The sequence below is a fragment of the Copadichromis virginalis genome, linkage group LG3 (assembly GCF_057382275.1).
Source record: "Copadichromis virginalis isolate Kocher_CV1m ecotype Utaka linkage group LG3, C_Virginalis_male_GT1.1, whole genome shotgun sequence".
Taxonomy (NCBI): domain Eukaryota; kingdom Metazoa; phylum Chordata; class Actinopteri; order Cichliformes; family Cichlidae; genus Copadichromis; species Copadichromis virginalis.
The window spans coordinates 37,056,220-37,071,691 of record NC_140620.1 but is presented as its reverse complement, the minus strand read 5'-3'; the positions used below and the strand labels follow the sequence as shown (position 1 = coordinate 37,071,691).

At 39.4% G+C, this 15,472-nt stretch overlaps 2 protein-coding genes across 2 annotated transcripts in view; both read left to right on the top strand.

Annotated features, from left to right (window-relative positions):
- Positions 1–5,593, top strand: part of LOC146714517 (Fc receptor-like protein 5) — a 41,099-nt gene extending 35,506 nt beyond the window's left edge. The window contains exons 19-21 of the mRNA XM_085450937.1: positions 1,881–1,943; positions 3,883–3,945; positions 4,365–5,593. Coding sequence (XP_085307063.1) covers positions 1,881–1,943; positions 3,883–3,945; positions 4,365–4,372 — 134 coding nt within the window. The 3' untranslated portion in view covers positions 4,373–5,593. The remainder of the gene's footprint in view (positions 1–1,880; positions 1,944–3,882; positions 3,946–4,364) is intronic.
- A 1,018-nt stretch (positions 5,594–6,611) lies between these two features.
- Positions 6,612–14,623, top strand: LOC146714516 (uncharacterized). Its single transcript, XM_085450926.1, has 10 exons — positions 6,612–6,712; positions 6,964–6,999; positions 7,334–7,636; positions 7,775–8,044; positions 9,810–10,052; positions 10,245–10,353; positions 10,541–10,632; positions 10,808–10,870; positions 12,337–12,406; positions 12,548–14,623. The coding sequence occupies exons 1-10, from the start codon at positions 6,676–6,678 to the stop codon at positions 12,552–12,554; spliced, it is 1,230 nt and encodes a 409-aa protein (XP_085307052.1). The 5' UTR covers positions 6,612–6,675; the 3' UTR covers positions 12,555–14,623.
- Positions 14,624–15,472: the final 849 nt, after the last annotated feature.

The following is a 15,472-nucleotide window of genomic DNA, read 5'->3' as shown; positions in this document are numbered from 1 at the left end:
GTCCTTGGTGGCAGGTTCCCTGAGATGGATGAGATTCACCTTGAGTTCCTTGAGGAACATCAATGTTGTAGGGCTGTCTTCGTTGACATTCCTTTGCAACATTGCATGGACATCAGGGGCATTGCCTCTGAACTGGGACACTCACTGTTGGTGGTTCCCCTTTCTAAGAAAGGGGGCCAGAGGGTGTGCTCCAACTACAAGGGAATCAAAATTCTTAGTAAGCCAGTGAGGCACTGATAGAAATACAGTGGGGCAAAAAAGTATTTAGTCAGCCACCAATTGTGCAAGTTCCCCCACTTAAAATGATGACAGAGGTCAGTAATTTGCACCAGAGGTACACTTCAACTGTGAGAGACAGAATGTGAAAAAAAAATCCATGAATTCACATGGTAGGATTTGTAAAGAATTTATTCGTAAATCAGGGTGGAAAATAAGTATTTGGTCACCTCAAACAAGGAAAATCTCTGGCTCTCACAGACCTGTAACGTCTTCTTTAAGACGCTTTTCTGTCCCCCACTCGTTACCTGTATGAATGGCACCTGTTTGAACTCATCATCTGTATAAAAGACACCTGTCCACAGCCTCAAACAGTCAGACTCCAAACTCCGCCATGGCCAAGACCAAAGAGCTTTCGAAGGACACCAGGAAAAGTATTGTAGACCTGCACCAGACTGGGAAGAGTGAATCTACAATAGGCAAGCAGCTTGGTGTGAAAAAATCAACTGTGGGAGCAATCATCAGAAAATGGAAGACATACAAGACCACTGATAATCTCCCTCGATCTGGGGCTCCACACAAGATCTCATCCCGTGGGGTCAAAATGATCATGAGAACGGTGAGCAAAGATCCCAGAACCACACGGGGGGACCTGGTGAATGACCTGCAGAGAGCTGGGACCAAAGTAACAAAGGTCACCATCAGTAACACACTACAACGGCAGGGAATCAAATCCCGCAGTGCCAGACGTGTTCCGCTGCTGAAGCCAGTGCATGTCCAGGCCCGTCTGAAGTTTGCCAGAGAGCACATGGATGATACAGCAGAGGATTGGGAGAATGTCATGTGGTCAGATGAAACCAAAGTAGAACTTTTTGGTATAAACTCAACTCGTCGTGTTTGGAGGAAGAAGAATACTGAGTTGCATCCCAAGAACACCATACCTACTGTGAAGCATGGGGGTGGAAACATCATGCTATGGGGCTGTTTTTCTGCCAAGGGGACAGGACGACTGATCCGTGTTAAGGACAGAATGAATGGGGCCATGTATCGTGAGATTTTGAGCCAAAACCTCCTTCCATCAGTGAGAACTTTGAAGATGAAACGAGGCTGGGTCTTCCAACATGACAATGTTCCAAAACACACCGCCCGGGCAACAAAGGAGTGGCTCCGTAAGAAGCATTTGAAAGTCCTGGAGTGGCCTAGCCAGTCTCCAGACCTCAACCCCATAGAAAATCTGTGGCGGGAGTTGAAAGTCCGTGTTGCTCGGCGACAGCCCCAAAACATCACTGCTCTCGAGAAGATCTGCATGGAGGAATGGGCCAAAATACCAGCTACTGTGTGTGCAAACCTGGTAAAGACCTATAGTAAATGTTTGACCTCTGTTATTGCCAACAAAGGTTATGTTACAAAGTATTGAGTTGTATTTTTGTTATTGACCAAATACTTATTTTCCACCCTGATTTACGAATAAATTCTTTACAAATCCTACCATGTTGATTCATGGATTTCTTTTTTCACATTCTGTCTCTCACAGTTGAAGTGTACCTCTGGTGCAAATTACTGACCTCTGTCATCATTTTAGGTGGGGGAACTTGCACAATCGGTGGCTGACTAAATACTTTTTTGCCCCACTGTATATTCTCAAATCTCCTTTCTTATTATAGAAGACATTCCAACATATGCCGAGATCAACCGTCACAATAAAGCAAAAGCTAAGGAAAACCAGGGTAAGTAAAGCCTGCTATAATCTCCAGTGTTGAACTTGATAATTATTATAAAAATAATAATTTCTGATTAAAAATGAAGTCTTTTTTTCTTATTTGTGTATGCATTTCAGTTTATATTAATAATTTACTGTCATAATTAATGATTGTGAATTCTAAAATTGTGAATCTATTTTACTTTTTTGTTTGTATGTACTCACAGTTTAAATCACTAACAAAAGCTGTGATATTGATGTTTGCTTGGCTTTGTCAATTGCCTGATCCTTTTTCTGTTGTGGATGTGTGTTGTTTTTTGGTTTAGGGTTTTTTTTCCTTTCAATTTTTGGCCAACTGTATGCATCAGTTCCTTCTGAGTCTCAAAGAGATTTGTTTGGTAGTTTCTCTTCTATCTGTACCTTACACAAAGAGTTGGTGCACCCATAGATTGTCTTATAGTCCATCTTCTGCATTATCTAGTGTCTGTACTGTCCTGTTCTAGGAAGCAGGGTTAGCTAACAGCTCTGAGTTGTAATGAGTGAAACTCGGGTTTTCTGTTCCAGAAAGAGTGTTAACTTCAACTCTTAGTCGGTTTCTGGGGTGACAGTCTCTGTAAACCTAACCTGCTCACTGGCAGGTTTTCTTCTATAAACTCTGAGTTTCTCTGACTCCTCCCCTCCTTCCAGACTTGAACCAGCTGACTGACACATTCATTTCCTCATTCATAAAGATGCATTGACAAGTGAATTAATTTGCAGAAGTTTATGTTTTAACAAGAACTGAAATCCTAGACTTGAATTAGTTTGCTATTTTGTGTACTTACCATGACTGCTTCCACATTCATTTAGTTAGTACCAAGTATAGGTGCATTTTTTGAATTTTTGTGTTCCAGGTGCTGTATGTTCATTTTTCTTACTGGTGTGGCAGTCGGTGATACATTGTGCAATTCTATTTGTACTCTTTCCTTTTATTAGGTCCCCCTCCCCTGCCCGGCTGTCCTGTCTTAGACATTGTCATATTGTGTACCATATACAATGTAATAATTGAAATAACATGGATAAAAGTGACAAAATAAACAGATAAACCCTGAAAAGGAAGCGCCCATAGCAAATTTATAGAGCTGATCTTGAAAAACCAAAATGTGTTTGGAACAACAGTTTATCACATTTAGTTAGGAACTGGACCCAAATGCAGGACTTTCCTGGTTGCAGCAGTGAATTTATTTACAGTGTTAGAACAAACAGTGCAATTTCTTCCGTGGCAAAATTCCCGACTCTTGTGCAGTGCTCTCCTCCCGATCCGTAGTGCAAGATTAATCCAAAATGACTTATTTACAGCAGTGCTCACTCCCTGCACTGAGCCACTTAGGACAGGTCAACTGTTGAGGACATGACATTGATTGCAAACGCTGCCAGACAGGATAGGATTAAGAAAAAAATATATATACTGTTGTCTTCTTTTCTGTTTTTAAAGATTGACATTCATATTGTGAATGTCAATCTCTTGTCATATCTTATTTCTTGGTCCTCTGTATTAAAATGAATGGTCTGCTATTTTTTTACCCATTGGCATGTTGAATTGCAGTATTGGGGATCCACTGATGATTGCTTTTTTCTCTGCTCATGCATCGGGTGAACATATTCAGATTTGACTGAACTAACTCTGATCAGCTGTTCTGGAACAGAAGACACAGAGTTGCCAATTTCAGAGTTAATCAACTTATTGTTTGTTTTTAAAGTCAGAGTTTGATGAATATGCTTCCTGGAATGGTGCCACACAGGGGGGTTAAAACAAACAAACAAACAAACAAACAAACACACAGTTTTGTGTAATAATAATAATAGTAAAGAATATTATGAAATTCATACGATTTATGTCAACTTCTAAGGCTGTCCACAAGTTCAGCAGCTGTATATCATTGTTTTCTGCGGCATAAATGCATCCTGAGATCTCATTTCTTTTTTAGAAGACAGTCCAACGTATGCCCAGGTCAACCGTCACAATAAAAGAGCATCCAAGAACAACCAGCGTAAGTAAAGCCTGCCATCCTCTCCAGTGATGATCTTAAAATTTGACTGGAATAAATAACATGAAAATCTGCTTTACTTATTTTTTTACTTGAATACATTTTAGTTTGTATCACTAATATGTCATACTCTGTATTTGTCTCAGATACAATTGAGAACTAACTTAATTGACCTGTGAGTTAAAGACTTACTTTTTATTATGAGTTTACAGCTAAGCCTTTTAAATAATATTCTCTCCAGTCACAGTAAACTCGAGTCATGCATCAGCTGATGAAGCAGTTTATTCTGAAGTTAAATTAGGAAGTGCCCTCTGTAATTAAGCTAACATGACTGTTATATTTAGTGATTTATTTGTACTCTTTAGCTCATAATATTGTTACTAAATGATAATCCCTATGTCCTTTTTGTGGCTGTTTAACAGGTCATTGAACCGAATTGTAGCAGTAAAACCAACCTCAAGCTTCTTATACAGAAATGTCTGTAGCTTGTTCAGTATTTTGTACAGTTTTTTTAGTGATAGTCATCATCATTATAATATACAGTATACAATATATATAATATATGGTACAGACAAGGTGTTTTCATTTAGTGTTCATATTATCTGTATTCATTTAATAATAAAACATGATTTAAAGTTAGCTTTTGCAGTGTAACATAAGATCTATGGGTATAAAGAAATACTATAAATGCATGTATTGAAAGTTTTTGAACATTACCTAAAAGAGGACTGATGTAATACTGTATGGATTTAAATGTGTGAATAAATGCATTTCTTCATGGAAATTGTATGTAGTTATAGTTTGGGTTTTTATCTTTTTTTATTTTGGCCTGAGCAGTGTTTTTGTTCTATCATGATATAGCTCTACAATATAATTGTAAAAATGTAAAGGATTTATCTTTTGTAACTTTCAACTAGATGAACATGTATACAATATGAATAGCAAATCACAGAGACAGCTTAAAGTTAATAGACATTTAGTACTGGGGTTCTATTATTTTTGAAAAATGAGTGTTTAGAAAATCCAATCAGAGTAAATTCTCCGCTATAAAAATTTTCCTCTATATTGGACCTAATAATTTGCTCATGCACCATTTTTCTTCCGATCTTCACTGAAAATGGGAAAATACTATTTTCAAACAAAGACTCAAAATCTCAAAATTTTGGCAATCTGGGTTGGTCAAAAATCAACCAAGCAACTTTTTTTTTTTTTTTTTTTTTCGCAATTTTGAGACCAACTGAACAGCTTTATCCTTTCATCTCTGCATATAATGTTGGAACACCTGGGCTTGAGGTACCCCTGTTCTGAGTGAGCTTGGTTATGAAAGTGCCCTCCTTTCTGCAGTCACACCTCTCCATTGCTCTCTGTCTGGATTTTTGTTTAAAGCCTTCTGACTTGGACAAGCCAGGATGTAGCATGATTTCTTGAGTCATTTTTTGTTGCTTTCTACATGCTTTGCTATGCATCTTGCATTAACGATGGGCAACAACATTTTGGTATTGATCCAATGTAGTGTGCACTTTATGTAGTCCTGTATTGATTTACTGTTTTATGTAGCACCAAGGTCTTGGAGGAATGCTGTCTCGTTTCACTGTGTACTGAACCACTGTATATGGTTGACATGACAATAAAGCCACTTGACTTGAGTTTATATGTCTGTAATTGTTAGATGTATTTTTTTAGGCTGTAAGCTGTAATCATCAAAATTGTAAAAAATGTAAACAATGAAATATTTAACTTTACACGCAATTCAATTCAGTTTTACTTTTAAAGCATCAAAATCACAAAAATAATAATACAGGAACAAAAAAAAGTCAGACCACCCCCTCCAGAAAAACTCCTTTTTAATAGGAAGAAATCTCCGAAATATAAACCTAAAACATAAATAAATCACTCACTCTACTCGACTATACAGCTCTAGCTCTTTGTCCCATATTTCCTACGTCAATCTTATAACACAAAGCACAGTACAATGATGGACTGTGTTTACAGCAGATAGGCACTAGAGGGTGATATTATGTCATTTAGAATTTATTGAATCTATGTTAACCTTTGGTAGAAATGGTTCCAAGACCTATCAGTCAGTGTTTGACTGCAACCTGTCTGCTAAACCCTGCAGTATCACAGTAACAGCTTAGTACAAATTGCATCTTTTGTAATCCTAAATAGGGACTAAAAATAGCAATCAAAACTACTGTTTCATACATATTCCTACATATATTATGTAGAAATGTATTTCATAAATACGGTATATTATTCATTTTGCTCTAACATGTTTTCTCTACACAGACAATGTCCTGAAAATGTCATTAGTTTAATTGCAGAAAACATTAGTTTAACCCTTTAAAGTTATTCTCATGACTTATTCTAATAACAGCCACAATAATTACCAAGCCAAAAATGACACATGAAATAAAATGTAAACCCTCATGCAGCTGTCAAGTCACTATTCATGAGTTACTATTTATCATTATTGTGTTGACAGGGGACATGTTCAAAACTGAAGTAACTGCAGTTGTGAGAGCTTTATTTAAAACAGGAAAGGGAGGAGAGATGGTGTGGCCTGAGAAAAGGACTCCGCAGAAAGCAAGTGTGCTCACGCTGATAAGAGATATAGCTTCCTTTCACCCACACTTCTCTTTTTATCTTGTTCATATGCATCAGAGCATCAAAGTGGAAACATTTCTCACAAGTACAGAGACATTTTCACCATTTTCAGTGTTGAATGTCAGGATGGGACATGCTTTCTTCTGTGCATCTGGGTTGGTTTGTAAGTATACAGAATATTTACATTATGCAATGTCTATTTTTATATTAGTTTCTTTAAGAGCGCAGACAGTATGGTATTTTTATCCACTTCACTTTGATCACCTTTTAGTTAATGCAGGGTAGCTGGCACAGGTCTAACTTAACTTAGTAGTGACATTGTTAATTACACACAATACTGTCATCAGTAAACCACCAGGAAGTTTTAAATGCAAGGTTAATTTTAAGTTTTATAAGTATTAACTTCTATTTCAGTGCTGAACACACTTCTGTCTTGCGGACAAACTGAAGGTGATTGAATGCTTTTTCTTTTGTTTCTGTTGCATCACTTCAGATAGATATATATCACATAAATACCATCAACCATATTTTATTTGCAGAATTACTGCCAGTTTAGGCAGTAATTCTGCAAAATCTTATTTCTTTAACACAAACACTACTTATGCGTGCTGTGATTACTCATCTTTGCTACTTGAGCAGTTTCTTTGACAATGTATTACGGACAAGGAACACAAAACTAACATAGTTACTAAAGATTGTGTAAGAAAATGACAAAAATATCTTGAAGAACTGCTGAGTATTGTTTGCTTTACTTACGTGGACATGCATGTGTTCCTTCTGAAAGATAAACCCAAACCTAATCTCAGTGTGTCTTCATCATGGCTGAGTCCTGGGGCATCAGTGACTCTACACTGCAGTGTTAGAAATCACTCTGCAGAATGGAGGTTCTACTGGTATCAGGCTTTTTTCAAAAATTCAAGCAAGGGCTACTACTTTGAGCTGCTACCAGGTGGTAAAAATGGAACTGCACAAAATTCCTACATTGTTCATGGACAGAAACAGACGGCAGGATATGCATGTAGAGCTGGAAGACAACAGCCAGAGCATTTCACTTCGGACAGCAAACCTGTATTTGTTTGGTCTGCAGGTAAGTGTGAATGTAATATCATTGCCATGATGCATAACAATACAGCTTCTGTTAATACAGTTACTTCAAGAAACACTTAGATTCCTAATTTCATAATATCTCAGTGGCTGTTTTGATCCCACATTACATGTTTCTAAGATTCTAGTTCAGCAACTGCAACTGTCAAAGTGACTCCTGACAGAGTGCAGCACTTCTCTGAAGAGTCTGTCTCACTGCGCTGTGAGGGGAAACCTTCTGAGTGGAGAGTGATGAGGCTGAGTGAAGCAGGCTACCTTGCAAACTGTTCTGTCTGGGGAACAATGAGTGGATCCACCTGCATGATCAAAAATGCTACAACCAAACCAGCCGTGTACTGGTGTGAGTCTAAACTGGGTGGCTTCAGCAATGCTGTCAACAACACGGTGCAAAGTAAGTATTTTTACATCCTTTTTTTCTTTTTCTTTTTTGTTTGTTTGTTTGTTTTCCTGTATGACTCTGCAGGTTCTGCCCACATTGTGTCACAGTAAGCATCCTTTCAGTCAATAAGATTATATTTTTGAAAGTGTTAGAGTTATGTTTCTGTAAATATAAAAATGCAACATGCATCATTCCTCACCTTTATCTTATTATTTTTTTATTCAATTTGTCATTAATGTGAAAACATTACCACAGGCCCCAATCTTTCTGCCTGAGTTTTGAATTTTTGTATTTACCTTTTGTGTTTAATTGTTCTGAGTCTTTGAGTTTTGAATTTTATTTATTTCTGGTTTGGTTCTTTATGGATATCTGCTCAATTTTGTCTTTAGACTTTTGCAAATTTCATTGGTTTCAATTCTCCTTGCCTCCCTGTATTAAATCTGTTATTAAATCTCTGTCCCTGTCAATCGGCCGAGGTTAACCCAAAACCTTTCCAAGCTCTTTAGATTCCTGTCTTAGGTGCTTCTTTGTTTAGTCACTTCCTGTTTTATTTTAGTAGTCTCCTGTTCCTGTCATGGTCCTGTGTCTCCAACACAGTATTTTAAGTTTTCTGTAGTATTTGGTTTCTTGTGTTTAAGTGTTGTTTTTTTTTTATTTCTTTGCAATATTAGTACATTGTTATGGTCTCTGTTAGCCACTTCCTGTTCTGCTCTGACAGTCCCTCTTTTCATGTGACGTGATGTTCAATTTACTTCCTCTGTCTTGTCAGTTACATTCAGCAGTGTCAAATCGTCAACAGATTCGACACTGTAGTTAATGCTCACCCTTCTACTCACTTAGCTGTAGTCAGCCTGCAACCCACAGCCATGCAACTCTCTCCCGTCTCCTCACTGCACCATAATCTAGTATGAAAGAACAGACACCTCTCCCCCACCTTTCACTTTCACTCACAACCAGGTTCAGAGACAAATAGTAAGACTCCACTTGGGGAAGTCTACTGGACAGATGGGGCGAGTCCCTGCCTCATCAAGGGCTGTGCCTCCATCATCGACCAGCTCCGATCTATAGTCAGGCCACATTAGGAACCTCTTCACTTATCTTAGTAGCTCCACTTCGGACATCAGCAGATGTCATCATCTAACTTCTCAATTGTGTTTATGCCGATCTGGACCAGCCAGCAAGCACTGTGAGGGTCACACTTTTTGACTTTTACAGTGCATTCAATACCATCAGGCCAGCCCTCCTGGGTGATAAGCTGACAGTAATGCAGATGGATGCTTCTCTTGTGTCCTGGTACCTTTACACCACAGACTTCAGCCACTGCACTGAGACCTGCCATCTTCAGATGATTTCTGATAACTCTGCGAAGGGTGAATTCATCGGTGGGGATGATGAGACAGAGTATCAGGCTGTGGTTCACTCTTTGTCTCATGGTGGGAGCAGAATAATCTGCAGCTCAATGTGACAAAAACCAAGGAAGTGACTGTGGACTTTAGGAGGACCAGGAAACCAGTAAACCCTGTTTTATGCAGGGGGTCGACAGTGTAGACAGTGTGGAGAACAATAAATACCTCGGAGTACACACTGACAATAAACTGGACTGGGTTAAAAGCACAACTCCACTCTACAGGATGGACCAGAGCTCTCTCTATTTTGTGAGGCAACTGAGGTCTTTTAACATCTGTCAGACAATGCTCTGAATTTTCTACAAGTCTTTTGTAACCAGGGCCGTCCTCTAGTACGTATTCTGATATGACATTGTCTGACTGTTTTACAGAAAGCAATATAATACTTGTGAGCCCGGTCCACCCAGTTACTGAGGGAGAAGCTGTTACGCTCCACTGCAAACTGAGGAACAAAACTTTAAAATCCTCTGTGCTTTTCTTTCGAAATGATAACCTCATCAGCAATGACACCAGAGGGAGGCTGAATATCCCTGCAGTGTCAAAATCAGATGAAGGCTTTTACAAGTGTCAATATTCAGAAAAACAGTCACCACAGAGCTGGATGTCAGTAAAGGGTAAGTTTGTTTAAAACTCTTCTTCAGCCCTTCTTTTTGCAAATACTCCCTGCAACAACACTTTTGGTGTTTTTATGTGAATATGGATCATTTTAAATCACATTAATGTACTAATAGTAGTGAGTATTCATACTTTGTGAAAACAACTGAACATAAAACTTAAAAATAAAATGTATTTGTTTTTTATTGTAGCGGTATCCAGGCCTTTAAAGTCTTCATTTACTGCGCAGATGATTATTGGATTTGTTTGTGGGATTTTAGTGATTGCTATCCTACTCGTGATTTATCTGAAAGTCAAAGGGTGAGGCCTTTTCAATTGATTAAAATCTGATTCTGCCTTCAGTTTCTAATGCAAAATAATATATTTTCCTTATAAAAATTATTGAGTAATCATCTTAAAGAGCATACATGTTTATTAGTTATCAATTATTTCTATTCACTTTTTTTTTCAATATTCTTAACATTATTTTCTTTCAATTATTTTACAGAACACAGTGCAAACAAACCCATGTTGATTCTGCAGTTTCTGAGGTTAGCCAGAATGCATGTCAGCTTGAAGCGCTCTACTCTGAAGTCCATGGTCAGTTTTGATTAACTAACCCAAATCTTCAAAAGTTTTTAAAAGTTACTGACAAAAAACCTTTATGATGTACCTTTTTTAAATGTACGGACATATTTTTAAAATTAGATTCCACTTTTGCAGCATTTCAGTTTCTGAAATATCATTAAACTGTCTGTTTTCTGTCATCTTTTAGATGATAATCTGCTGTATGCCCTGGTAATGCACAAAAACAAAGGTGAAACCCAGAACAATGCAGGTATTTTAAACTAGCATTCAATTCAATTTTCTGTTCATGTTAGTTAAACTTGATTGATTGTTTTTGTAATTTATTGTTACGTTCCCCCCGAAAGGGTCTAGGCATGTGAGTGAGGGGACCAGTAACAAATGAGTCCAGAACAGAATGAAAGGAAAACAGACCAGTGTTTTGAGTAAATAAAATAGTCTTTATTATAGATCATCTTAACATAAAGAGCCGGCAACGCCGTTTTACCAATAACACTTGGAAAAAGAGAAAAAGGGTTGCAACAACAAAGAACACAATAACCAAACAAAAACTCCACACCACGAGGAGGTACTTCCAGGGGCCCACAAGCTCACCCTGTCACTAACAGCAGCTGGCTTTGCTGCTGCCAAGGCTCACAAGCCCACACTACTCACGCAAAGCAGCTATGCTGTTTCCACAACTCCACACTTTGAGCAGGTTAACCACACACAACGCAGAGACACCAGAGAACACCCCACCCTGTTCACAGCTCATCCCCAGCTTATATGACCTCCGAGAGGTGATTGCTGACTGGGCCCAGGTGGTAAATGAGTCCAATGAGCAGCAGCTGTGTCCTGGGGAGAGAGAAGAGCAAGAGAGAGACGGGGGGTGGAGCAAAAGAGGAGGAGGCGGAGAAAAACACCACGCCCACACAAGGGCAGTATCAGGAGGCCCAGCTAGGGCCGTAACACCCCCTCCCATAAATACAAACCAGTGGTTTGTCATAGAACGTCCTACCCAGCTTTTAAACATATCACCTACCATCCACCATAATAACGGTTAGGCATACCCTGCCGAATCTGCCAAGACCTTTTTGATGGGTTGAAAACACTGCACGGGGTTGGCTCAAGTCCCTCAACATAGTGTCCCAAATGACAGCCAAATGTTTTTTGAGCCATCACATATGGAGAACCCATCAGGCAGCTAGAAGGCCTTACAGCAACACTTCTCTGACGCTTCTTCGCTAGGTCATGGCAAAAGGCATGCTGGTTAGCCAGAGGTGCAGGTTGAAATGGTTGTGTCACACACAATCTATCACACTGTAGGTCATCTGGACCCGAGAGACCGTCATCAGGTGGCAGATTACAATTAGTTGATCTCTGACAGTGACCAAATGACACCACTGAGCAATTATGCTCCAACTGTTGCCTAGGACTGGCAACTTTGTCGGTTTGTGAACCACAGTTCACTCTTTTGAAAACAGATCGATTTTGCTTTGAGTTTGCTTTCAAACAGTGAGCAACCAGGTGGCCAGGTTTGTGGCAGAAGAAACAGAGCTTTGTTTTGGCTCTTGAAACCACGCCTGTATCGGCTTTGTTAGCTGGCACACTCCTAACTCTCAAGACTGACTGTTTCTGTTTGTAGGCTCCACAATTTGCTATTAAATGGCCAGACTTTAAACATCTTATGTAACATCTAACACACATAATCTGGACCTTAACTGGTGTCTCCATTTACAGGTAGACCATCACAGGCAGCAGCGGATGGCGCTATCTATTCTGAAGTCAGACTACAGGAAAACAGCTCTTGGTAATATAGGCACATATTAAGTCTGTTGTCTGTGTGTGTGTGTGTGTGTGTGTGTGTGTGTGTGTGTGTGTGTGTGTGTGTGTGTGTGTGTGTTTCATCTATGTACAATATACATCATCTGTATATATATTTTCATCCAAGTTCATAGAAAGAAGCTTCAGCTTTACAGCAAGAATTTCCTGAGTTTGAATCGACCTAGTTGGACCTTTCTGTGTGCAGCTTCCATTTTATTTGTGCCTGTGTGGGTTCTCTCAGAGTACTCTGCTTCCTCCTACAGTCCAAAGACATGCATGTTAGGTTAACTGTGTTTGTGAATGTCCAAAGTCATCTGACTGTGTTAGCCAAAATGTTCAGGGTGTATCCCACCTTTTTCCCTGTGACAGCTGGGAGAGGGTCCAGGAAGATTTTCTCTGTAATTGAACATATTTTGCATCTGTAGCCCTTACAGTTGTCTGGATTGATGTTAAAGCTGCTTCTTTCATTTTTTTTTATACTTTTGCACTTTTCCACTTGAATTCTGCTTGTCCTTCAGTCTTGTCCACACTTCCACTTAAAATCTAAAGGTGAGAGGTCTTTCTCTGAGTCTCCCCTCTTTTGTAAAGTCCCCCTCCTGTTTGGAAATTGTTTAATCAATCTTGAAGACCTAGCTATTTTCACAGGCTTTTGGGTCCCTTTGAAACCGGCTATGGGTCTGTTCTGTCTTAGTTTATCTTGGTTCTTTATGTTATTTGTGCACGTATGTGTATATGTATATATGTACACATGCACACGTGAGTATCTGTGTGTATATACTGTACATGTTCCCTTTCAGCACATGATGCAATAAATAGTAACTCAGGAATGGTGAATGGTGATATGACTGCTACAGGAGACTTTACATTTCATTTCATGTGTCGTTTTTGGCTTGATAGCTATTGTGGTGGTTATTAAAGAAGTCATTACCATGATTTTAAATGTTTTCTGCAATTTAAAATAACTACACTTTCAGTACATTATCTGTGTAAAAAACAGTGTGCAGAAAATTTAATGATAATAAGAAGAAAGGGCATGTTTGACATCCTGTGGGTAAAAACCTCTGTTGAGTCTGTTTGTCTTTGACCTGATGGACCTGTGACGTTTACCAGACGGAAGGGGGGAAAAAAGTGAGTGTCCAGGGTGCGAGGGCTCTTTGAGGATGATGCTGGCTTTCTGCTGAAGTCTGCCAGTATAGATGTCTCTGAGGGGGTTTAGTGAAGTGCCGATTGCCCCCTTCTGCTGCCCTCATCATCCACTGCAGTTTCCTTTTGTTCTCCGCGGTGCAGCAGTTGAACCAAAGTGGGCAGCAGTAAGTCAGAAGGCTCTCAATGGTGGAGCAGTAGAAGTTTACTAGCAGTCTTTGGGGTAATTGGGCCTGACGTAGTTTCCTGAGGAAGTACAGCCTTTGTTGTGCTTTCCCTATCTGGTGGGAGATGTTTGTGGACCAGGTAAGGTCGGCCGAGATGTGGACTCCGAGAAACTTCCTCTGTCGACCTGTTTGCCCTGTATGCAAACTGGTATGGATCGTGTTCTGCAGGGACGGCAGCTTTAATGTGTGATATGATGAGCTGTTCAAAAAAATAGGCAATTCTGTGTTAAAGCAACTAGAGGATAGTCATTCAAGCAGCTCACTGTGTTCTTCTTGGGCACTGGAACGATGGTGGCTGACTTAAGGCAGGATGGTACTACAGACTGTAGCAGTGAGAGGTTGAAGATGGTGGTGAAAACCTCTGCTAGTTGGTCTGCACATGCTTTAAGCACTCTACCAGCTACACCGTCAGGACCAGCTGCTTTCCTCTCATTGAGTCTGTGCAGTGTGGCTCTGACCTGATGCTGCTCCAGCTGGATGGGAGCATCGTCCCTCTCTGTAACGGCAGGATGAGTGATGGTGTCCCTGTTTTCTTGGTCAAAGTGGGCAAAGAAATGTTTTAGGGTGTCAGGTAAGGTGATGTCCGTGGAGTTGGTTTGTGTGTAACTGTCTTTGTAGCCTGTGAGTGTCTTGATCCTGGTGTTGGCCAGAGGGGCCGATGGCGCGATATGGCAGCCTGGCTTCTGTCAGTCTGCCCCAGGGCAGCTGTGGCTACAACTGTAGCTTGCCTCCACCAGTGTATGAATGTGAGAGTGAATGAATAGTGGCATTGTAAAGCGCTTTGGGTGCCTTGAAAAGCGCTATATAAATCCAATCCATTATTATTATTATTATTGATCCCCTGCCACATGTTTCTGGAGTTCTTTGTGTTAAAGTGTTCCTCGATACGGTGTTTGTATTTTGCGCTTGGCTTCTTCTATGCCTTTAAGCAGTGACTGACTCTTTGTAGATTTGAAGGCCTGATTTGAAGGCCTGATTTGAAGGCCTGATCACGTGCTCTTAGTAGGGCTCTCACCTCACTGTTGAGCCATGGCTTCTGACCAGCCTATTATGCAGGATTTAGCAGTCAAGGCATCAACTGGGAATATAAGTTTTTGTTTTAAATGTATGGAATTTTAAATCCTGTCTTTGAGATTTGTCATTTGTTTGTCTTTTGGTATTTCCATATTCAGTTCCTGTCTGTCTTTTTGTTTGCATTAGTGGTGTCTTGGTTTTGTATATATGTAATATTTGTGGAGTTTCTTATTTAAGTTTTATACATTGTTCATTCTTCTCTGTGTGTTTTGTTCTGTGTGTTTTCTCCTCTTATTTTATTTAGTTCCCAGCGGCTTTCTTAAAAGATTGCATTTTTAAACTTTCTGATGGTTTCCTGTGGTTTTCCTTTAGTTACTTTCTGCTTGGTGGTTTGTTGACCTTAATAATTAGGTGCTTCTGTGAGTGCAAGCAAGAGCACTCCTTTAATCTTTGTATGAGTACAATGTGAATAGCAACATATCAGTTGAAAAATATGCTTTGCAGGTGTTATTTTGGTGATTTTGTGACAATATGAATGTATTTTTGCAGAAATCAGTCATTACAATAAATATAACTTGGTGAAAACTTTATTGCAAGATATATTGATATAAATGATTTAACTCTGTGTTGGAGCATTATCTTTAAAAGGATTTTCAGAGTGCGTATTA

Coding starts and splice junctions, on each gene's coding strand:
- LOC146714516 (XM_085450926.1), top strand. CDS start 6,676: ATGGGACATGCTTTCTTCTGTGCATCTGGGTTGGTTT. Junction 7,000..7,333: donor GTCTTGCGGACAAACTGAAG/GTGATTGAATGC, acceptor TCCTTCTGAAAG/ATAAACCCAAACCTAATCTC. Junction 10,354..10,540: donor ATTTATCTGAAAGTCAAAGG/GTGAGGCCTTTT, acceptor ATTATTTTACAG/AACACAGTGCAAACAAACCC.